General features: G+C 43.5%; 1 protein-coding gene across 1 annotated transcript in view; it reads right to left on the bottom strand.

Moving 5' to 3' along the window:
• Positions 1-23915, bottom strand: part of cps1 (carbamoyl-phosphate synthase 1, mitochondrial) — a 57363-nt gene that overhangs the window by 20168 nt on the left and 13280 nt on the right. Inside the window, exons 15-31 of the mRNA XM_013138000.3 lie at positions 22922-23079; positions 22719-22847; positions 22158-22302; positions 21848-22058; positions 21553-21751; positions 21104-21280; positions 18872-18990; positions 15130-15271; positions 14549-14614; positions 13458-13703; positions 11404-11598; positions 10435-10502; positions 8880-8955; positions 4738-4815; positions 1914-2021; positions 1285-1374; positions 837-1007 (exon numbers count right to left, since the gene is read on the bottom strand). Of these exons, the coding sequence (XP_012993454.2) occupies positions 837-1007; positions 1285-1374; positions 1914-2021; positions 4738-4815; positions 8880-8955; positions 10435-10502; positions 11404-11598; positions 13458-13703; positions 14549-14614; positions 15130-15271; positions 18872-18990; positions 21104-21280; positions 21553-21751; positions 21848-22058; positions 22158-22302; positions 22719-22847; positions 22922-23079 (2378 nt within the window). The remainder of the gene's footprint in view (positions 1-836; positions 1008-1284; positions 1375-1913; positions 2022-4737; positions 4816-8879; positions 8956-10434; positions 10503-11403; positions 11599-13457; positions 13704-14548; positions 14615-15129; positions 15272-18871; positions 18991-21103; positions 21281-21552; positions 21752-21847; positions 22059-22157; positions 22303-22718; positions 22848-22921; positions 23080-23915) is intronic.

A 23915-nucleotide genomic window follows, 5' to 3' on the forward strand; every position in this document is an offset into this window, starting at 1 on the left:
AAGAGGTTTCAAAAGGTTATGAAGTGTTCTTTTATTTTGAAGAGAAAATAAAATACATTCTTGTTTCTAAGTGTAAGTCATCAGTATTAAGTTGCAAAGGCTATAGCCTATGTTGCATTAATAAAAAGCAGTGTTTTTAACCTGTGATTAATCATCTCAATAATCAATAAAATTATCAAAATAATCATCAGTGACAGCGCCAGTGACCGCTTGATACCATGCTTAAATATTACAATAGTCTGAGGATGCTTTATACCATACTTAAAGCATTACAATAGACTGAAGATGCTTTATACCATACTTAAATATTACAATAGCCTGAGGATGCTTTATACCATACTTAAAGCATTACAATAGACTGAAGATGCTTTATACCATACTTAAAGCATTACAATAGACTGAAGATGCTTTATACCATACTGAAAGCATTACAATTGACTGAAGCAGTTGACTGCAGGCAAATTCAGAGCAAACATGGTAATTACAACAATTATTGGGTGAAATTGGCAATTGAAGAGATTGGTGCTATTACCACTTGAATATACTACCTTCTGCTTTAAGATGACTACAAGTAAGACAGTAATAACTTTCAGGGCTCCCCAGAGACAGATTAAGCACAAAATGGCAGGACTAAGTTTCTGCTATGTCGAAAAATGAGCCTGTTCCCAAATAGCACTTAGCCCTATACTAAAACAGGTCCTCATCAGGGAACCCCGAGTCAAGCCAACACACACATATGCTGAGTCTGGAAAAAGTTGACCGGCTACAATATTGAGTGCATCTGAGTAGTGAAGTACTTTGGATGTAAGGACATGGCCCTTTAATCACGGCCTTACCTTGATTCCAACATAGTCCACAGGGATGATGGGGTTCTCCAGAGAGGGCAAAGCGGCCTCGTCCTGGGGTTCACCCACCATAACCCGCGTAGCCACACTAATGAAGTCCACTCCAATGGTCTTAGACACGAATGGGAAGGAACGAGATGCTCGTAGGTTACACTCTATCACCTGGAGAGGAGAAAATGAATATACACACATTACAACCCGAGGATTCCATTCTGACAGAGAGCAAAACATCTTCTGAATGATTTGAACTTGTTCCTGAATGTTTAGACTGATTTGTTTTACAATCCCGTGACTTCGCTCGATTAGTACAAATGAAAACTTGGCACTTTGATGTAATCTGCAGTCTATGGTTACAAAAGAATGTCAATCCATAACTGTGATAGATTCCGTCAATACTTTCCGTCATGCAACACAAACCAAATAAGGAACCATTTCTTACCATGACGTCGTTGCCTTTCACTAGGAACTGAGTGTTGAATGGCCCAGAGATCTCAAACGCCTTGGCAATTTTCCGTGTGGCAGTCTTCACCTAAGAGGGATGAGGAAGAAATACTAACCAAGGTTGTGTCCAAAATGACACCCTATTCCCACTACGGTTTCCTGCCCTGTAGAGCCCCAAAAAGTAGTGTGTCATAGGCATTAGGGAACCACGTGGGACACAACCTGAATATGAATCTTGCATTAAAGATAAACCTTTAACTCAGTATGAATTCTCTGCATATACACAGCCTGGGCAATGGATTACATTAGTGGTATATAAATATAAACCACAGCCAAATAATGGATTCCCTGTCAGGATGTCAATGTGCTCCTAAATATTGTAGGCTGGCCAGCAATCTAACACCTTATAAATAAAATGCTGAAACTTTTCATCACCATGTCCACTTTCTGATTAATGTGAGGCAGGTGAGGAAGCAGCATAACAAAAACATGCACATATGTGCATGTATGTAAGCCCGCACACACACACGCTCTCGCGCACACATGCTCTCGCGCACACATGCTCTCGCGCACACATGCTCTCGCGCACACATGCTCTCGCGCACACATGCTCTCGCGCACACCTACCTTCTCTATTGCTCCCTGGCTAATGCTTTGGGTCGGCAACATCAGCGTGGCATCTCCAGAGTGTACCCCAGCATCCTCCACATGTTCTGTTATAGCATGGGCCAGCACCTGAGCAAAGGTTATAAAACGTTACTGCATGGGCCAGCACCTGAGCAAAGGTTATAAAACGTTACTGCATGGGCCAGCACCTGAGCAAAGGTTATAAAACGTTACTGCATAGGCCAGCACCTGAGCAAAGGTTATAAAACGTTACTGCATGGGCCAGCACCTGAGAAAAGGTTATAAAACGTTACTGCATAGGCCAGCACCTGAGCAAAGGTTATAAAACGTTACTGCATAGGCCAGCACCTGAGCAAAGGTTATAAAACGTTACTGCATGGGCCAGCACCTGAGAAAAGGTTATAAAACATGTTACTGCATGGCCCAGCACCTGAGAAAAAGTTAAAAACATGTTACTGCATGGCCCAGCACCTGAGAAAAAGTTAAAAACATGTTACTGCATGGCCCAGCACCTGAGAAAAGGTTATAACACGTTACACCCCAGCCAGGACCTAAGAAAAGGTTATAAAATGTTACAGCATGAGACACTGAAATATGTCTTTGCAATATAGTGAAATACATTCACAGTTAAAACTCTGTAATAGCAAATTGTTACAGCTGAAAAGTGAAAACATAATCTGAAAGTAAGCCAGTATGGCGTGTGGGCAAAATTAACAGTCTGGGTAGCGTACCATTAAAACATGAACCTTTCACAGTAATGAAAACAAAATACCATGAAAGCTATTGGCAATCACACCATTACGTAACATTACTGCATGTTAGCTGATGGTGTTCAAGATAATTTGCTTATTTTAATGCAGCCCGGGAAATTGCCAGGGCTGGGCAATCATAAAAGATCCTAAATCTTTTATGCGGCTGCAATTTCTTTAAATGGTCGATCTATTGAATGCAGCTCTATGAAAATGAACTTAGTTCCTGTTCACAGTGCTGAGGTTAAGTGAAGGTCCCAGCCACCATTACAGTCTGACAAATGGTCATGTGTGGGTTACTCCGGACCAAAGCTGGTGTCTGAACACCTGTCAATGGGAAATCTTACTAAAACTAAACTCAAAAAGCCTATATGGCATGTGATTATTAATCATTTTAAAATGGTTTTATTATTTATTTTAATTTGACAAAAAAAATTATACATTTGTTTTTCTTAAAATATTTTCAGACTTTTTTGGGATCTAATGTCCAGGGGAACGAAGTCGTAGTTTTGGTAAATCCAGTGAAGAATTACCATTCATGCAGTGTTGAATGAAGTGGTGTTGACTTACAGTCACTACGCTTTAATGCTTGATTCTGTTAGACTGTATTGAGATCATTTGTGATCTTGCATTGAGTGATTCAGCTTTGATCTATTAAATTCACTGTTCCCTATGATAAGCAGAGGCAATGCATACAGAATAAACATGTTCGGAACGTGACCCGACAAAATGTGAATGTCAGGTGGTTTCAGTACAACAGCCCCTATAAGGGTTTATGTACAATAGTACATCACTGTTTATTACCAACATTAACATATTATTACATTAAACAATATATTTGACTGCAGGACCATACAGAAGTCTAAAATGTAAAATGGCTGTAAAAACTATTTTCTTTGTAGTGTATAATATAGGGAGCCAATTCATACACAGATAAAGTGTCTGTTTTGCCAAATATCCACTCACACAATTAGCTAACAGATTATTTCTTCCATCCCTTTTGCACCAATCAAAAGGGAGTAGTAGTGTTTCAATGAACTATGCTGTCATTAGTACAAATTAAACACCTGCTAACTGCAGCACTCATTACCAACACATTTCTGAAAAACATACACTCCCGATGAATATACACGTATAGACACACACACACACAAATTTAATTTTATTTAAATCCATAAATCAAATTAGTCAAAAGGATTCAATTAATATTGTAATTAATATGGGGGAAGGCATATGCAAAGCTTTTTGCCAGTTCTGCACACAGCCTCACACATGCGCGCACACACACACACACACACACACACACACACACACACACACACACACACACACACACACACACACACACACACACACACACACACACACACACACACACACACACACACACACACACACACACACACACACACACACACACACACACACACACACACACACACACACACACACACACACAAACAAAAGAATGAGGGCTCTTCGTCATTGAATGGATTGGTAATGTAGAAGGAAGGAAGGAACGAAGAGAGACTGAAACAGTGAAGAGACGTATATGAAATGGAGAGGATAAGATATCCATTACAGGAGGAACTAGGCTACTACAACGATTTCTCTGACAGCTATATTAGGATTTGGGGCACAAATAATTGTAATGACCTAATAAATTCATCAATTTATGCAATAGTAGTACTTATTATATTACTATCAGAGTTATTCTGTTCAAATGAACCCAAGGCAGTAAGAGTGAGTGATCAGATCTGGTGGAAAACATTATTGGATACTTAAACATATGAATTAATCTCAATAAACAAGTTGATTCACTGCAATACATTTTTAAAATCACTAAAAAGCATACCCGTCACCTTCACATAACTCCTCATTTAGACAACAACGGTGAAAATAGGGGCAGTGAGGCCTTACAAAATCTCCCCGGTTTTCACTTGGTCCCTCATGTGAGGCAGAGAGATCACACAGGTCCTAGACTGTGGGTTTGTGCAGTGATAATATACACCTACTGTCAATACTGTGCATATATGCGCTGTATGTACTCCAAGTCACTAGTATAAGCAGCTTACTTTTCCCATCTTGGCCACTGCATCAACCTCCACCTCTCTGGCTCCACTGATAAACTTGGTGATGACTACTGGATGCTCCTGTAAAAACAAAAACACAGCAGCAGGCCATTTTAGATTCAAATAATCGTCCCCTATTCCCAAATGGTCCCCTATTCCCCAATGGTCCCCTATTCCACATGCTTCAGTGCCCTGGTCAAAAGAAGCGCACTGTTTTGGAATTCAGATCTTTTAATTCGTGATTTTCATTGGAATTTTGCAGTTAACCTTCCCAACTATCCTGGTTCCTGATGTCATTTTAAATAATTTATCTGCAGAAAATCTCCAAACAGCCTCCCTACCTGGTATGTAATGATGCGATTTGTTAGGCTACAATGACAATTCACTAATTTTTGCATTACACTGTGAAGTTAGTTGAGACAGAGCTTCATATCCTTTATATCCATATCATATCCTACAAAGGAAACCTGATCTTGTCCCAATCTGATACCATGGACTACGACTCTGGGGCTGGAGTGGTATGCAAAATTAACCAAATGAATGTCCCAGAAAGGCAGTTAGGCTTTGATTTTAACAAATTGTTGCCACATTATAAAGGAGGTGCTACTGCACCTTTCTAGCGTCTAATCAAGCAAGATGTTCAGATGCAGTGTTAGGTGCGACTGAGGTGCCCAGGTCATGAGTAGTCCACTATATAGGGAGTTACGAACACAGTAGTCCAGTATATAGGGAGTTACGAACACAGTAGTCCACTATATAGGGAGTTAGGAACACAGTAGTCCACTAAATAGGGAATTACAAACACAGTAGTCCACTAAATAGGGAGTTACGAACACAGTAGTCCACTAAATAGGGAGTTCGGAACACAGTAGTCCAGTATATAGGGAGTTAGGGACACAGTAGTCCAATATATAGGGGGTTAGGAACACAGTAGTCCAGTATATAGGGAGTTAGGAACACAGTAGTCCACTATATTGGGAGTTAGGAACACAGTAGTCCAGTATATAGGGAGTTAGGAACACAGTAGTCCACTATATTGGGAGTTCGGGACACAGTAGTCCAGTATATAGGGAGTTAGGAACACAGTAGTCCACTATATTGGGAGTTCGGGACACAGTAGTCCACTAAATAGGGAGTTCGGAACACAGTAGTCCACTAAATAGGGAGTTAAGGACATAGTAGTCCAATATATAGGGGTTTAGGGATACAGTAGTCCACTATATTGGGAATTAGGGATACAGTAGTCCAGTATATCGGGAGTTAGGGATACAGTAGTCCACTAAATAGGGAGTTCGGAACACAGTAGTCCACGAAATAGGGAGTTAGGGACATAGTAGTCCAATATATAGGGAGTTAGGGATACAGTAGTCCAATATATAGGGGTTTAGGAACACAGTAGTCCACTATATTGGGAGTTAGGAACACAGTAGTCCAGTATATAGGGGGTTAGGAACACAGTAGTCCAGTATATAGGGGGTTAGGAACACAGTAGTCCAGTATATTGGGAGTTAGGAACACAGTAGTCCAGTATATAGGGAGTTAGGAACACAGTAGTCCAGTATATAGGGAGTTAGGGATACAGTAGTCCAGTATATAGGGAGTTAGGGACACAATAGTCCAGTATATAGGGAGTTAGGGACACAATAGTCCAGTATGTAGGGAGTTAGGGATACAGTAGTCCAGTATATAGGGAGTTAGGAACACAGTAGTCCACTATATTGGGAGTTCGGGACACAGTAGTCCAGTATATAGGGAGTTAGGAACACAGTAGTCCACTATATTGGGAGTTCGGGACACAGTAGTCCACTAAATAGGGAGTTCGGAACACAGTAGTCCACTAAATAGGGAGTTAAGGACATAGTAGTCCAATATATAGGGGTTTAGGGATACAGTAGTCCACTATATTGGGAATTAGGGATACAGTAGTCCAGTATATCGGGAGTTAGGGATACAGTAGTCCACTAAATAGGGAGTTCGGAACACAGTAGTCCACGAAATAGGGAGTTAGGGACATAGTAGTCCAATATATAGGGAGTTAGGGATACAGTAGTCCAATATATAGGGGTTTAGGAACACAGTAGTCCACTATATTGGGAGTTAGGAACACAGTAGTCCAGTATATAGGGGGTTAGGAACACAGTAGTCCAGTATATAGGGGGTTAGGAACACAGTAGTCCAGTATATTGGGAGTTAGGAACACAGTAGTCCAGTATATAGGGAGTTAGGAACACAGTAGTCCAGTATATAGGGAGTTAGGGATACAGTAGTCCAGTATATAGGGAGTTAGGGACACAATAGTCCAGTATATAGGGAGTTAGGGACACAATAGTCCAGTATGTAGGGAGTTAGGGATACAGTAGTCCAGTATATAGGGAGTTAGGGATACAGTAGTCCAGTATATAGGGGGTTAGGGATACAGTAGTCCAGTATATAGGGAGTTAGGGACACAATAGTCCAGTATATAGGGAGTTAGGGACACAATAGTCCAGTATATAGGGAGTTAGGGATACAGTAGTCCAATATATAGGGGTTAAGGGACACAGTAGTCCAGTATATAGGGGGTTAGGAACACAGTAGTCCACTATATTGGGAGTTAGGAACACAGTAGTCCACTATATAGGGAGTTAGGAACACAGTAGTCCACTATATAGGGAGTTAGGAACACAGTAGTCCAGTATATAGGGAGTTAGGAACACAGTAGTCCAGTATATAGGGAGTTAGGAACACAGTAGTCCAGTATATAGGGAGTTAGGAACACAGTAGTCCAGTATATAGGGAGTTAGGGATACAGTAGTCCACTATATTGGGAGTTAGGGATACAGTAGTCGAGTATATAGGGGGTTAGGGACACAATAGTCCACTATATAGGGAGTTAGGAATACAGTAGTCCAGTATATAGGGGTTAAGGGACACAGTAGACCAGTATATAGGGGGTTAGGAACACAGTAGTCCACTATATTGGGAGTTCGGGATACGGTAGTCCAGTATATTGGGAGTTCGGGACACAGTAGTCCAGTATATAGGGGGTTAGGGACACAATTGTCCATTATATAGAGAGTTAGGGATACAGTAGTCCAGTATATAGGGAGTTAGGAACACAGTAGTCCAGTATATTGGGAGTTAGGGATACAGTAGTCCACTATATTGGGAGTTAGGGATACAGTAGTCCAGTATATAGGGAGTTAGGAACACAGTAGTCCAGTATATAGGGAGTTAGGAACACAGTAGTCCACTATATTGGGAGTTAGGAACACAGTAGTCCACTATATAGGGAGTTAGGAACACAGTAGTCCAGTATATAGGGAGTTAGGAACACAGTAGTCCAGTATATAGGGAGTTAGGAACACAGTAGTCCAGTATATAGGGAGTTAGGGATACAGTAGTCCACTATATTGGGAGTTAGGGATACAGTAGTCGAGTATATAGGGCGTTAGGGACACAATAGTCCACTATATAGGGAGTTAGGAATACAGTAGTCCAGTATATAGGGGTTAAGGGACACAGTAGTCCAGTATATAGGGGGTTAGGAACACAGTAGTCCACTATATTGGGAGTTCGGGATACGGTAGTCCAGTATATTGGGAGTTCGGGACACAGTAGTCCAGTATATAGGGGGTTAGGGACACAATTGTCCATTATATAGAGAGTTAGAGATACAGTAGTCCAGTATATAGGGAGTTAGGAACACAGTAGTCCAGTATATTGGGAGTTAGGGATACAGTAGTCCACTATATTGGGAGTTAGGGATACAGTAGTCCAGTATATAGGGAGTTAGGAACACAGTAGTCCAGTATATAGGGAGTTAGGAACACAGTAGTCCACTATATTGGGAGTTAGGAACACAGTAGTCCAGTATAGAGGGAGTTAGGGATACAGTAGTCCAGTATATAGGGAGTTAGGGATACAGTAGTCCAGTATATAGGGGGTTAGGGACACAATTGTCCAGTATATAGAGAGTTAGGGATACAGTAGTCCAATATATAGGGGGTTAGGGACACAGTAGTCCACTATATTGGGAGTTAGGGATACAGTAGTCCAGTATATAGAGAGTTAGGGATACAGTAGTCCAGTATATAGGGGGTTAGGGACACAATTGTCCAGTATATAGAGAGTTAGGGACAGCAAAATAAAGTTCCTGGCCTCACCTGTGACACCTGAGTGGCCTCCTCCAAGAACCCCCTCATCTCATCATCACCATACGCCACATTCATCGCGGAGCCACTGGCAGAGGGAGGGAAACGGAACAGGAATAATCGGACACTCATTTGAAACGTTATAAGATTCTCTGCTGGGTTGGTGATATCCCCCAGATGCATTGTTATCATTATAGAAAGGAAGTAAGGTGGAAAAACAGCCAACGAAAGTTGAGAAAGAGAGATTTAGGTCAGCGAACACTCCAGGCTCTTCACAATGAGTTCGCTTTCAGAGCTCAGTCATTAAAAAATGCATATATGGGGTATTTATGTTTTCCTTCTTTTGGCCAGCTAGTTGGCCATGCACCTGCTCCTGGAGACAGCCAGGGGGATAGGGGATAGCCCAAGTCCCAAATGGCAGTCTACTTCCTACATAATACACTATTTACAGCCAGAGAAGAGCTCTCCTCAAAATAAATGTTGTATAAAGGAAATAGGGTGCAATTTGGGACATGATTCTACACTACAGGGACAAGGTAGGGTCAAAGTCACAACCAGTGTGGGAAATTAACGCTGGCCATCAGCCAAACGCTGGTAGATTTGGGCATTGGCTGGTAGAATGTCTCAGCAGTTGTAAACATAAACTTATTTAATTTAGCTTATTTAATGTTGGTGTTCTCGTGTGTTCGGGCACTGTGACATGTGAGGATCCATCAGTCACTGTGCCTGGTTACCAAAAACGTAATTCCCACCCTGACTGGCCACACCTCCTACCTGCTGGCCCGGGTGCAACAAGGTCCACATATGGCCAATCAGCCGGACACATATTGGAGGAAAGACTACTCAGTCAGGCCATTTGAGAGAGAAGAGGCTCCACCCCCATGTCTACAAACCAAGGCAGTAAATACATTTAGATCTGAAGGGAACATCCCAGTGCATAGAGGGCTGCTAGCCAACAAAAACAAGAAGCAGCAGTCTAACAGCCCAATGGTCTAACACAGCTGTCTGATGCTGCTCTTCTCCTGAAAATGCAACCTACTGTCCGCGCGTGTATGCACGTGCTACGAAGCGTAGACTCAAATACAGAAATATACTACCCAATGTTTGCAATACTCTTAAAACCAACGCCTGCTGTTGCTGAATTATGTGCAATTGAGCAATCCAAGCCTAATTCAATACTATTGTGTGTTAACACACACTGCTACCATAATACGCTGTGTTTTTCCGAGGATGTATCTTTTCATTCTGGTAATTAAGCATCATCTTTTTTTCCTCGGCTAATCAGTCTCTAGCTGCTTCTTACACGAACAATCTCTTTCAGATTTTATTTAGCGTTTCTTCATACTTACTGTCATATTTACTTATTCTTCTGAGGGTCTCAATTACCGTAAAATGTATTTTCAAAAGTCATGATACTACACAATACACTGTGTTACTGTGGACATGCTGTTGAGAGCGGTCCAACCTCAACACTGTTAATTAATGACCTCTGTTGTTTTCTAATGACTGGTTTGAAATGTAACTGACCTCAGTATGTGGTTATGATTGTCCTCTCCCCAACACCTACCTGAGAACATACGAGGGGCGCAGGAGGCAGGGGTAGCCCACTTTATTGGCAAACGCATAGGCATCTTCCTAAAACACACAAAATCAGAGAAGATGTGGGACCAAACTTGGGGTCCTATTAAAATGCAATGTATGTGTTAAGCATCAGCTGATACCTTCCAGCCTATCATCGGTCACTCTGTCTGATCTTAATGTCTTAATCCAGTAAGTTTTTCTTTCTCTATGTCGCTGTCCATCTCTCTAACTAACACTGTCCCTGCTGTGACAATGAGAACAGAAACCAGCTCAGATCCAAGGAAGTCACAGACCCTCTGGCCCACTTGCAGAATGTTGATGCCCCAAATCATCTAAACCAGGGGTGTCAAACCGGTTCCACGGAGGGCCGAGGTTCTGCAGGATTTCGTTTTTTCCAATAAATTGGTTCCCAATTCAGACCTAAACTAACCAATTTTTAGAGCGGCCTTTTATTGTGGTCAGCCTAAGGCACACCTGTGCAATAATCATGCTGATTAGATATGCCACACCTGTGTGGTGGAAGGATTATCTCGGCAAAGGAGAAGTGCTCACTAACACAGATTTAGACAAATTTGTGAGCAATATTTTAGAGAAATAGGCCTTTTGTGTACGTAGAGAAAGTCTTAGATCTTTGAGTTCAGCTCATGATAAATGGGGGCAAAAAAAAATGTTGCGTTTATAATTTTGTTCAGTTTATGTAAAAGTATGTCTCTTTCCCTGTCAGCCTGTCTGTCAATGTTGTTCATTCTAACATGGCCATGTCTTTAGTAACCCTACGGGGCACAGCCATGTCTACGGCCAGGCAGCCAATCCCTCCATCTCCCAGTAGGCCCAGGAGACAGGAACAGAGCAACACTAATGGAGCAGATAGTCAGACAAGTTTTTGCACTTCACTCTCTGCCCACATGACTCAGAACCTCGTATCCTAACGGGCCAGTTAGTGTGTTTGTCTCACCAGTGAGCTAAGAGCCTTCCATGGAGCCTGGTCAACCCCCAGTTCATCCAGAATGGTGGAGAACACGGATCTCTCCTCGGCTCTGTCGATCTGCAGGGGGCTGGTTCCTAAGATGTTGACCCCGTTCAGGTGCAGAGGCATGGCCAGGTTATTGGGGATCTGTCCCCCCACAGACACGATGCTGCCTGTACAGCCCTGGACACGCAGGAGATAAAGGTTATTCAGTTTACAACATCACTTGTATCCATAGACGGTTTCTATTTCACGTAATTCTTTAATCGCACTTAAAAATTTGAATGCAAACTATTGGTCGTTTATTGGCTATTGGGTTCTTGTTAAGAAATTATTTGCCCGTAAAAAGTGTTTATATATTTCATTAAATCTTAATTGAACCAGGTCAATTATTGAGAACACGTTCACTTTTGCAAGAAACAACCGGAAAGGTCCAGAGAGGTTTCATGGCGAATTTCAACATGGCAATTCGCCCGGAGAGAGAAGAGAGCTGACGACAGCGTTATCTCCCTGAATCAACAACCAGGCTGATCCCATCTTCACTTTAACTGGATTATATTCCTCTGGAGGCCAAAGTCAATGTGTGCGTCCCAAACAACACCAGTTTTATTTAGTGCAGTAATATGCACACTACTTTTGAACAAGGCCCATTTGGCACGGGTCAAAATCAGTGCACTATATAGAGAATAGGGAGTCACTCTGGATGCGACCGGTGGGTACAGCCACTCACAGAAACAGGCTACGCTTTGGATTAACGCTCAGAGCACGTTCTTCTCAGGGCTCCAGTACAGTTGGGCTATGAACTGAGCCGGCGTCGCCACCAATAAAGACCGACAGACAGTTTGTGTCCCAAATGGACACCTATTCCCCATGGACTCTGGTCATCTTGGAGAAGAAGCCACTGTTTGTTTTGATAGCACTTTAAAATACATCTAAAACTTCTTCACTATAATGAGGCTTTGGAGGAAAAAAAAGAGACCAAAAAGAAGAACTTTCTACTGCGTCAACATAACAGTGCCATCATTAAGAGAACTTGACAATTCCTTCTTTTATCTCACTGCTTGGAGGGAGACAGAGAGCGAAGGAGAGAGAGGGAGGGAGACAGAGAGAGAGAGACGGAAAGGCAGAAAGAGATAGAGGGGGATGGGGGGAAGCTCTTGGCGTCTTATAACAGCAGGCATTTGAGAAGTGAAGCAGGAATGCTTGCGTAACCAGTTTCAGGGAATAAATGGTAAACAGATTAATTGAATAGCACGGAAGTCTGAAAATGTTTCCTTCGTGGAAGAGTGGAGTCAATGTGAGATGTGAATTCATTTCAATGCCCTGCAATCAACTTGTGTGTGTGTGTGTGTGTGTGTGTGTGTGTTTATTCCACATCTGTGTGTACATGTGGGGACACAATGTCCCCAGAATGATAGCAAAGCAAAAAAGTGGTCACCAAAATATTTTGGCAGGTTCCCGTTGGTATTTGGGCTACTTTTAGGTTTAGGCAATAACAGTTAGGCACTAGGGCTAGCATCCGATTAGGATATTGAAGTTAAGGTCGGTGTCAGTTTAAAGGCTAGGAAACTTGTATTTCTTGGCTAGGGTTTCGGTCCCCACAAGCAAAGAAAAACAAATGTGTGTGTGTATGTTTGTCTGTGTGTGGGTGCGCATCAGTATGAGAACAGAATTCACTTCCCTGGGCTGGAGAAAATATAACAGGGTGTACAATACCTCCATGAAAACTCACTTGTTAATAATCTCATTTGTTAGGCATCATAATCTCATTAAAACACAGCCAAAGCTTATTCATTTGGTTCTGTAATATTAAACATGAACACACATACAAAGTAAGATACCGGTGTTTATTAGGCCTTGTTAATATTAATTAAAGTTTCGCATTTCAGGTTGCATGTGTGGAGGTAATAGGGCGCAATTGTGGATGCAATTTCTTACCCCATTGTCAACGTTTGTCATCGTTCAATCAATGAAATATTGAAATGTTTGGAACAGGGTCTGAGTGTTGACCTCTCAACAGTACATGTGCGTTGACCCTTCACCTCTTGTCGTGTGATATCCAGGATGCGTTCCAGGGTCAGCTCCTCGAAGTACAGGCGGTCACACTCATCAAAATCCGTGCTGACCGTCTCTGGGTTGTGGTTGACCACCACCGTGCGCCGGCCCATCTGACGCAGGGCTCGGATACTGGATACGGCACACCAGTCAAACTCCACACTACTCCCGATGTGATAGGGACCGCATCCAAGCACCATGACACCCTGGTCCTTGAACTCCAGGTCGTGCTCCTTGTGAAAGGGTGCAATGTCATGGGGGTATTTTAGGGTCAGGAAATATACATAATGAAAAGTGTATTGTAGAATAACCGCACAGATCAACACAATGCTTGGAAAACCACACTGAGGTCCTCACTACAACCTTGTCAACATTTGGTTTATCCAATTAGGGGTTACATGCCTTGCTCAGGGACAGAACAATAGATTTTCCCTTTGCTATCTGTGGGACTTGATCCAGTTTAGAACATTTGACCAGTAACTGTACTGCAAAAAAATTAACAATATTTGAGGAGATATTTACTTGAAATAAGTGAAATAATCTGCCAATGGAACAAGACAAATGACTTGATATTCAAGGCATATTTTCTAAAACCAAGAGGTACCATCTAGTACAGCTTCAGCATGTTTAGAAAAAACTTATTTTACCTTATTTTAAGGATTCGATTTTTAACCTGAAAACAAGATAAATATACTTGACAAAGCATATTCTTTACAGTGCAGAAGATGGCTTGATTGAATCCCGGAGACCGCAAGGTTACAAATATTTTGTTCCTCCCCAAAGCTAGAGAGTTAACTTTAATTGCTTCCTAGGTTAATGATCTAAATAAGAATGTGTTCACTTTACGAGGAAAACTAAAAAAGCAGCATGACAGGTTGGTTTCCCAGAAAAATTAAGCCTAGTCCTGGACTAAGGCAAGCTCAATGTAGGGACGGTTTCGCGGAAAACAAATTAAGCCAATTACGGGACTAATGAATCAAGCTCAATAATTGTTTTGAAGAAGAAGATGGATTGAGACTTCCCAGCCCTTAGACTTGAAATTGAAAAAGCTTGACAGGAAAGCAGAAGAAGCACTCACATGTCCGTGGTAGGTGCAGTACAGGTAGTTAGTGACAGCGGGGTACTCTGCAGCCAGGGTGTCAATCTGAACAGAGAGAACACACACTTACTCACTCACTCACCTCTCCTACCATCTCAGAGCTTAGTCTAAAAGAGACAGGTTGCTATGAGGTGCCATGGAAAAAAACTGAAGCAAAACCTAAATCCACAGAGCTGAAGAACATTCACTGGAAGATGATGACCATTTAAGTTTGGCACATTAGTGCAGGGAAAGTAGTAGGCTGCGCCGTGATATGTCTGTCAGAGGGTGTTTTCTGATCACAGTGGTATGGTGGAAATGCATTAATGCTCTGCCAAAAAATCTATTTGTGGTACCAAAAAGGGACTGTTAGAGCTGCCTCTGGGTTAGTTCCTGGACATCACGCAACATGAAGACGTTGGACAATATTACCGTTACTAAGTTCACGTCAGCTACACTAAGAGGTACTGGGGGTTCACCAAATGGCCATATGCATCCTACACAACACACAGCAAATATAAAAGGAATAGGGTACTGTTTGGCAGAGATATTGACAAATGACCCCAGAAGAGGATGCTCACCTGTTTGACCCAGGGTTTAATGTTTTGACCCAGCCGCAGTGCCCTGGCCTCCCCCTCACTGAAACCCAAGGCCTGGCCCACCTGGCGGTCTGAAAAGCCATCCTGTTTAGCCTTTAGCAGCAGGCCTTGGGGAACTGTGGAACTGCAGAGGGAAACCAACGGTCATAGATTTAGTGTGAGTGTGTGAGAGAAATTGTCTGTGTGTGTGTGTGTGTATTTGTGTTTCAGTGTGTCTTACTGAGTAACCAACGGAGGTCAAACTAGAGAGGTCAGACATAGCTGGCTTTTTCAGGCGTGAGCAAGAGAGCTACTCAATAAGACATCCATAAACGATCCCAGAGCCCCTCTCACTGCACAGGTCAGTGAGTGGAACTGTTAAAGAACATATTTTAATCAATACATTTCTGTGAGAAGGCTGTGAGTGTCACCCCAATCAGACAGCAAAAAAATGCATGCCTTTCCTTAAGCTCACGGCTAAATTATTGGAAAAGCTCACAGCGTAACCATATGGAAAATATAACCACATGGAAAATATAACCATGCAAAAGATGTAACCATGTATAAAATATAACCATGGCTAAAATATAACCATATGTAAAATATAACCATGTGTAAAATTTAAACAAATGGAAAATATAACCATGTGGGAAATACAACCAAATAGAAAATATCAACGATGTTTTAAACTCCACTGCTGTGTATCTTACTTAGAAAGGTCAAAATAGAAAAGACTGAGCAAATCGCAAGTCACGCTTAAGAATGTACAATGTCCAGGAATATCTTCTGACTCGGCCGTAGTGTATATTAGGAGTTTGTGGACCACGCCTTAGAACTACCTGACCTGATGTCCCCTGGCCCACACTGTCCACAGCCCAGCTGGTCCTCCCTGTCCTTGTCCACCTGGTTGTACAGCTGATCTGGATTCTGCCTGAATACCCCAGAGACAGCCCACCTAAATGTATTGACCCGCTGGTCATCTGAATAAGCAAAAAATAGTGCTGTGGCCCAAAAAAAATTATAATCTTCCCCTGGCACAGCCAGAAGATTACTGGGAACTCCTCAGAGGAGTCTGGCTCCTCCATAGTATTTTCCCTTGATTTTGATGCAAAAGATTTTTGTCCCAGCCTCTGGGCATCATTCCTTGTTATTGCTGGCACTTTGAGATTTTAGGCTGGGTATCTGCCACTTTGTAACAAATGATGACAGAAATCTTTATAAAATACATTTGATTGAAATTCGACTGAAAGGAGTAACTTATATAGAGCTACTAAAGAGCATCAGGAAGACATCTACATTGGACAGACAGTCCCTGGAAAACCATGATAGTCCATGTGGATTAAGATTTCATTATCAGTTTTAACTTGTGCATTTCCACTCCCTTGCCTAAAGTCTGTGACTCTATTTTGTTAAGGTGGCGATCTGCACAGATAGAAGGTAGGCTACCATGCAACTGGTTGTAAAATGGAAAATTCTACTCCTTGGTACCTGGATTCATCTCAATCAGTGGATTTTCCACGACATCCACAAGCTGTTGTTTTGACTGAGAGACTAGTCAAGCCAAGTGGGCAGGGCTCAGCACAGAGGGTGGGCTGAAATTTGGTGTGTTCTAGCTTGTTTCTATTAAGAAGAGCCTAAAATGAGAAGTGAGCTGGTGTAATAATGAATGTAATTAATGAGAAAATCAGCGGAATGTTGGTACAGTTCTAACTTGCTCCATGGGCCTCCACTGCCTCCTGTTCTCTTCCTGGAGTGGATATGAAGACCAGCTGCTTTATATTCTTAGATCAGGGAGGCCGTCAGGATCCATGGCAAACTGTGGTCTTGGTTCAACGATGTCCTTATAGCACCACCTCGTGGGGAAGGTGTTCACTGCATCTATACATTTTTGCCAGACCGCGTTAAGCAGAGCCGGCTAAGAAGAGCGACTGTCGAGTGAGTGAGTGAGTGAGTGAGTGAGTGAGTGAGTGAGTGAGTGAGTGAGTGAGTGAGTGAGTGAGTGAGTGAGTGAGTGAGTGAGTGAGTGAGTGAGTGAGTGAGTGAGTGAGTGAGTGAGTGAGTGAGTGAGTGAGTGAGTGAGTGAGTGAGTGAGTGAGTGAGTGAGTGAGTGAGTGAGTGAGTGACTGACTGACTGACTGACTGACTGACTGACTGACTGACTGACTGACTGACTGACTGACTGACTGACTGACTGACTGACTGACTGACTGACTGACTGACTGACTGACTGACTGACTGACTGACTGACTGACTCTTGTTAAATAGCGTAGTGGTTAGAGACGCAGGCTCGGGAACAACAGGTCCCGCGTTCGCTTCTTGTAACAGTCAGGTTCAGGACAGAAAACACTTTGCTGGCTACAACTTTACGTAGCTACGTAATAGGAAGCCCACAATAAAACTGTTAGGGTTAGGGCTGATTTCAAAGTTTTATTACTACTTACCTCACTGAAATGATCCAGCCATACATACCTACACATAACCTTAGATCGCAAGATGCAGGCCTTTTAATTGTACCAAGAATTTCTAAACAAACAGCCGGAGGCAGGGCCTTCTCTCATAGAGCTCCACTACTGTGGAATGATTTGCCAATTAAGGTTAGAAATGCAAACTCAGTGCAAAATTTCAAGTGTCTACTAAAGACTCATCTTTACAGCACGGTCTATGATTAGGTGTAGCCTGGCCCGGGGGCGTGAAGGTGACCAGTAGGCTTGATACTGTCCACCCTTGCGGTCATGCCAGGTGGGCTCTCATCGCCACTGGGATGCCATCCCTCCAATGCCATTCGGGGGCGGAGTCACTGGCTTCTTGTTGTCTCTCTGTTGCACACTTATGCAATTGGGCTGTACTCTGCTTGCAATATTCAGCCCTCATTCAGGGTGGTTGCATTTGGTGGGTGTCCTTCTGGTTGATGCTTGGCAATGTGGGTGGATTGATTTCCTGCCTGTTAGGCCCTGTCCGGGGCCTCCCCCAGATAGGGCCACAGTGTCACCGGATCCCCCCTGCTATATTATTGTGCTGGGGGAGTAGGGCCAGTTCTCCTTGCATTTATCAATTAGTACAATTTGTACTCTTAATATGTTCACCCGGCACAGACAGAAGAGGACTGGGTCACCCCTCTGAGCCTGGGTCCTCTCTAGGTTTCTTCCTAAATTTCAGTCTTCTTAAGGAGTTTTTCCTAGCCACTGAAATTCAACACTACTGTTGTTTGCTCCTTGGAGTTTAAGGCCGGGTGTTTTGTAAAAACACTTTGTGACAATTGCTGACGTAAAAAGGGCTTTATAAATACATTTCATTGATTATTGTATCAATGACATTCACAAATGGCTAATAAGCTGTTAAAATTGCCGGTGGCAAAATAAATACAGTTCATAGACACTATTTGTGGTGGAGGTAAACTTAATAAGAAACGTTACTCAGTTTAACGCTAGTTAACGGTGTCGGAAAAAATAGTAAAACTTGACGTGATGTTAATGATAATGTGAATATAATGTGAAGAAGCTATACTAAGGCTCAGCATTTGTGCAGTTCAGTGGCGTACTGGTTAATGACAACACCTTTCACGTGGGCGACCTAGGTTCGATTTTCGAGGGGGCAGCCAACGGTTAACACATTTTATTGACGGCCGTCTGAACTAGGCTTGCCTGGTTTCTTGTTTCATTACTGATGTGGTGGTGCCTGCGTGTGGGTGTGTACGCGCACACGTGTGTGTGTGTGCGCGAGCGTGCGTGTGTGTGTGTGTCCCTACCTGGTGAACTGGTTGAGGTGCTTCTCCAGCTCTGTGATTCGGCGTAGCTTGTGTAGGAACCACTTGTCTATGGCAGTGAGATGGTGGATCTGGTCTACCGTAACGCCGCTGTGAAGTGCCTGGAGGGAAACCAAACCACACACCTTCACTCCTCTCAACCCTCTCACATATGATAACATGCACTCAACCTGTTTAAATTAAGGTTCAATTAAATGCTCGCACACACCCACGCATGCACCCATGCACACAAACACGCACGCACACACACCCACCAACCCACCCCAACAAATACTCACAACATCAGTCAAAGCACTTTCAAGATAAAAACCGATGTGACTTTGTACTAACATCTGTGCGTTCACGTGAACAATTAGCTACCACCTGCTCTTGAGAGCCGGTCAATCATTTATGATTAGACAAAGTTTGAAAACGGAAAGTGAATTTTCAGAAAGCACGATGATAAGCACAAAGGAGACGATAAGGAAACCGGTTGATATTGGTTGTGTGATGGACTGATCAGACAGTGTTGGGTGGAGTTGTTCTCATACAGAGAATAGTGCAGTGTAATTGTGAGCAGTGTGTCTGGTGCTGTGTCGTCTGAATATAAAGCAGGGCCCAATGAGCCGTGACGGGCCCAGCTCCAACACACACACACACACACACACGCGCACGCACGCGCACACACACAGCACCCTCCAGAGCTGCTATTAGGCTACAGTATGTGTGGGGCACTGGTGCCTATCAACCATGCGTGACACACAGGTATAGCCTGTCTGGCTGTCCGCCTGTAATATAAGAAATATCCAGCTATGAATTAAATTAGGCAAAAAATGTCAAAACAATAACACGCTGACACCCAGAGCTCTTTAAACAGTGCGACTCTGCTCGGCCGCCAGGCTAACCTTGAGTGTTATTGATGACTCATAGCATGATATGATTTGGCCCATTACTTCTTAATACATCCGATTAACATTAATAATTTCATCCGGCGTTCAATGAAGGATTCCAGTCCCTCCCTCCGTTCGGTGTCTGGGCAGAGAACGCTGTGACACCGCGTGATGAGGTGAATGTGTCCGGGCTGTGGGACCGGGTTGGGAAGACTTGGTAAGCATGCTAAACATCAGCCTGCTGTACAAACCTTAGAGACACTCTGGGCTAGAGCACTGTCTCTCTGTCACACCTTTTGGAGCCAGAGAATCCTTTACTGCGTTTGATTTCTGCAGTTCAAGATTGAACAAACCAAGTCTTGGGTCCTGATAGGTTCCATTTTAAAAGCCCATTTCCCGCAATACCACACGTTTTGCCAGAGTCAGAAAGAGAACTTTGCAGTTTTCAAGCTTGAATTACAATGAATTCATGTTTCCATTCTGGGGGAAACGAGAAATATTCCACTGAACACATGACTGAGTCCTGTGGATACAAACATCTCAGAGCCTCTCATGATAATGTTGCACAGGGTTACATTCATTTTAGTAGGCACTGACCACCTAGTACATGGTGATGTGCAATGTCACAACTTTTGTCAGCACGTTGATATTCATTTGGACATTTAAAACCAGTGAATTGACTCATATTTATATCAAAATAACACCAGGATGTTGTGTTCTCAATGTAAGGTTTACTTGAATTGTTTTTAAAGGCATCTCCTAATCCAGGTAAAAAATATATATTATTGGTGAAAGTGATTTCTTCCTAGGATGTTTAGTGTGTGGTTAGAGGGTTACATAGGCTTGCAACTAAAATACGGTGAGATCAATTAGGGCTAGGCGATAGGTCGTCTTTCACACAACATTGTTTACAATTATTTTATAATTTTTTCCCTCTAATGTTTGCGGCTCATGCCCCTTCCATGGATTAGGAAGAAAAGATGTGTGCCCTGGGACCAACGTCCGCAAGGGACATATAATAACAGCATGTCGAAGGCTACTGCATGTTTAAAACTTACCTGGGAATGATGAACAGCACCACACAATGAACAGAATGCCCATGCAATCAGTATCTCTACAACACATGACACACGTTCTGAGGGACTCAAAAAGGTCAGCAATTACTTTCGTGTTAAAAGGAAAGACGCTGATACGCTACCCAATATCGAAGCGTAATTCTACTATTTCAACCGAGAGTTTAGAGCCCGACTAAGCAAAACGCTGCATTATAAATCCATTTTGCATTCAAAGCCATTTTGCTTAAGACATGAATCCTAAGGCATGATGGGATGGACAGGTGGTCTACCTTGGCCAATGAGAAGACCCGAGTGCTGGAAGGCACTGCCAGCTCCTGTTGCAAGTCCTGCTGTTCAGACCAGGCCCTGTTCAGGGGCAGGCGAGGAACAAAGCCGTCCACAGACGGGTGGCACATCCTCAGGGCCTTCTGCATGCTCTCCTCAAACGTACGACCCACTGCCATCACCTGGGAGGACGCAGAAAGAGAGGTTTAAACATGGACGGGTGGTGAAACACACAGAGACTGGTCTCAATCACTCTATACATCCGCCAAACTAGTCCATCTGGTAAACTGACCAGAAGGATGTAAAGAACAAGTAGGTCACCCCTAATTCCCAAACCAACCCCTAGCTCCTGACCTACTAGGCACCTTCACATCTGACAGAATAAGATATGTATCAGAAAAGAACGGTGGTGGCAGAACCTTGCACCCTTTGATGCAGCGTGCGTGTCCTGTACCTCTCCAACGCTCTTCATGGAGCTGCCTATCTCTCGGGACATTCCTTGGAAGCGATCGAGGTCCCAGCGAGGGATCTTAGTAACAATGTAATCCATGCTGGGCTCGAAACAGGCCGTGGTTTTCTCCGACACAGCGTTCTTGATCTCCGGGAGAGGAATGCCCAAAGCTAGCTTGGCTGCCACAAATGCCAGTGGGTACCTTGAGGGAAAACAGATGGGGGGTGGGGGCTCAGTCAAAAGTCATGCCCTTCCGAGGGAATAGGGGGCCATTTCTGAGGCAGGCCAAGTGTCTTACCCAGTGGCCTTGGATGCGAGGGCGGAGCTGCGCGAGAGCCGGGCGTTGACCTCTATAATGCAGTATTCAAGAGAGGCAGGGTGCAGGGCGTACTGGATGTTGCACTCTCCCACGATGCCCAAATGACGCACCACCTTGATGGCCGTCTCACGCAGCATGTGGTACTCCTCATTGGACAACGTCTGACTGGGAGCTACCACGATAGAGTCCCCTGGAGGGATAGAACGGACAGACCAATCAGAGGACACGAGTCGACAGGATAGTTTTGTGTGCGTGTGTTTGTATGTGTGTCACGGGAAAGGGGGTGTACCTGTGTGTATGCCGAGGGGGTCAAAGTTCTCCATGTTACAGACAGTGACACAATTGTCAGCGACGTCCCTAACCACCTCATATTCCACCTCCTTCCAACCCATCAGAGACTTTTCCACCAGGATCTGACTGCTCATCGCCAGAGCCTATGGAGAACACACAGACACACAGGCATACACACACATTGCTTAGGACCAGGGGCAATTTAGACTTGGAAAAAAGAGACAGAAAACCATTTGAAACAAAGCGAATTAGAAAAGTACTTCCGAAAGATCTAAAACCTCCACTTCACATTCTTCAAGACCTTTATTTCACTTCTGTGTTACGTTCGTTCTCTTTGGTGTTATTGAAACTACTTACTCTGGTGTAACCCACTAAACACGACCAATCAGTCATGATGAAGACATGACAATGATAACCAATGGATCCTTTAGCTGCTAAGTGGACTGAGCAGACAGTTTACCACCTTAAGGCATGGCCTAACCCACTAGTCACAAAGACAAAATGTCCAAGAGGTCTGAGCGGTCCGACTGAACGGTCACCCTGCTGATGGCGGACACACCTTCTGAGCGGTCTCTTCCAGCCTGTCCTGGTTGGCACACAGCCCCGAGCCCAGTCCCCCCAGGGCATAGGCAGAGCGAAGCATGACGGGGTAGCCGATCTGATCCGCTGCCTTCAGGGCATCTGCCACCTACGGGGCACATTATGTCATTACGCGGAGTGACCCCAAAACAGCATGTCCAAAACTCGGTCCAGCTGCCTCACCGTCTCGACCGCAAAGCTGGGGGCGATCTTCTCCTTGATCTCGTTGAGTTTGTCAGCAAACAGCTGTCTGTCCTCGGTAGCCATGATGGACTCTACCGGGGTCCCCAACACCTTGACCCCATACTCCTGTAGCACCCCACTCCGGAACAGCTCCACGCCTGGACACACAAAATACGGGGGTTTCTGTGAATGTGTTGCCTTGAAGTGGAACAGAAACCCAATAACCAAACAACTGTAATATCATGTTGTGATGTTATTCTGAAAATATGCAAACACACGGAAAAAGGGAAAGTTACTAGAGAAAATGAACATAAGTTTATTAAACATAAAGACATAAACATATGTTTATAAAACGCCTGATATGTGTGGACCGCAGCCATGTTGTAATGATGTATAAGGGTGACGTCATTTGAACTGCGTAGTCCATGCCAGCCCCCTCCAACCTGTTCCTGTTCATCCCCTTGGTATATGAACCAGATCAGTTTTCTGTTACAGTGTCAAAGTGCCCGATTTGATTCTGGAAGTTCTCTGTTTACCTTTGTTTGTTGTGTGTAAAGCAATTCAATAACACATGTCAATGTTTTCAGGCAGATAAATGTCTGCAGTGCAATGCAACTCAACACAATTTGTTTTTAGCTATATCACCCAGCCCTACAGCAGACCAATCTGTTATTTGTGTTTATGATGTGATTTAAGGGGAAAGTATTTTGGCCAACTAACATTTCTTGTGGCTGGTAGATGTTTTTATTTATCTACCACAGTCGCTGTCAGACCAAAAAATATCTGCTGTAGTTATTACACAGTGGTGCTGCTACTGCTCTTCAAATTCACACCCACCCACCCACACCCACACACCCATCCACCCACACCCACACCCACAGGTCTGAAGATATCTAATTGGTTATTTTGCTTGATGGCCGTAGAACCTTGGCTGATGGCTGTAGTACCCAGGAAAAATAGCACGCACACACGCACACACACATGCACAGAGCTT

Source organism: Esox lucius, chromosome 16 (assembly GCF_011004845.1).
Source record: "Esox lucius isolate fEsoLuc1 chromosome 16, fEsoLuc1.pri, whole genome shotgun sequence".
Classification (NCBI taxonomy): domain Eukaryota; kingdom Metazoa; phylum Chordata; class Actinopteri; order Esociformes; family Esocidae; genus Esox; species Esox lucius.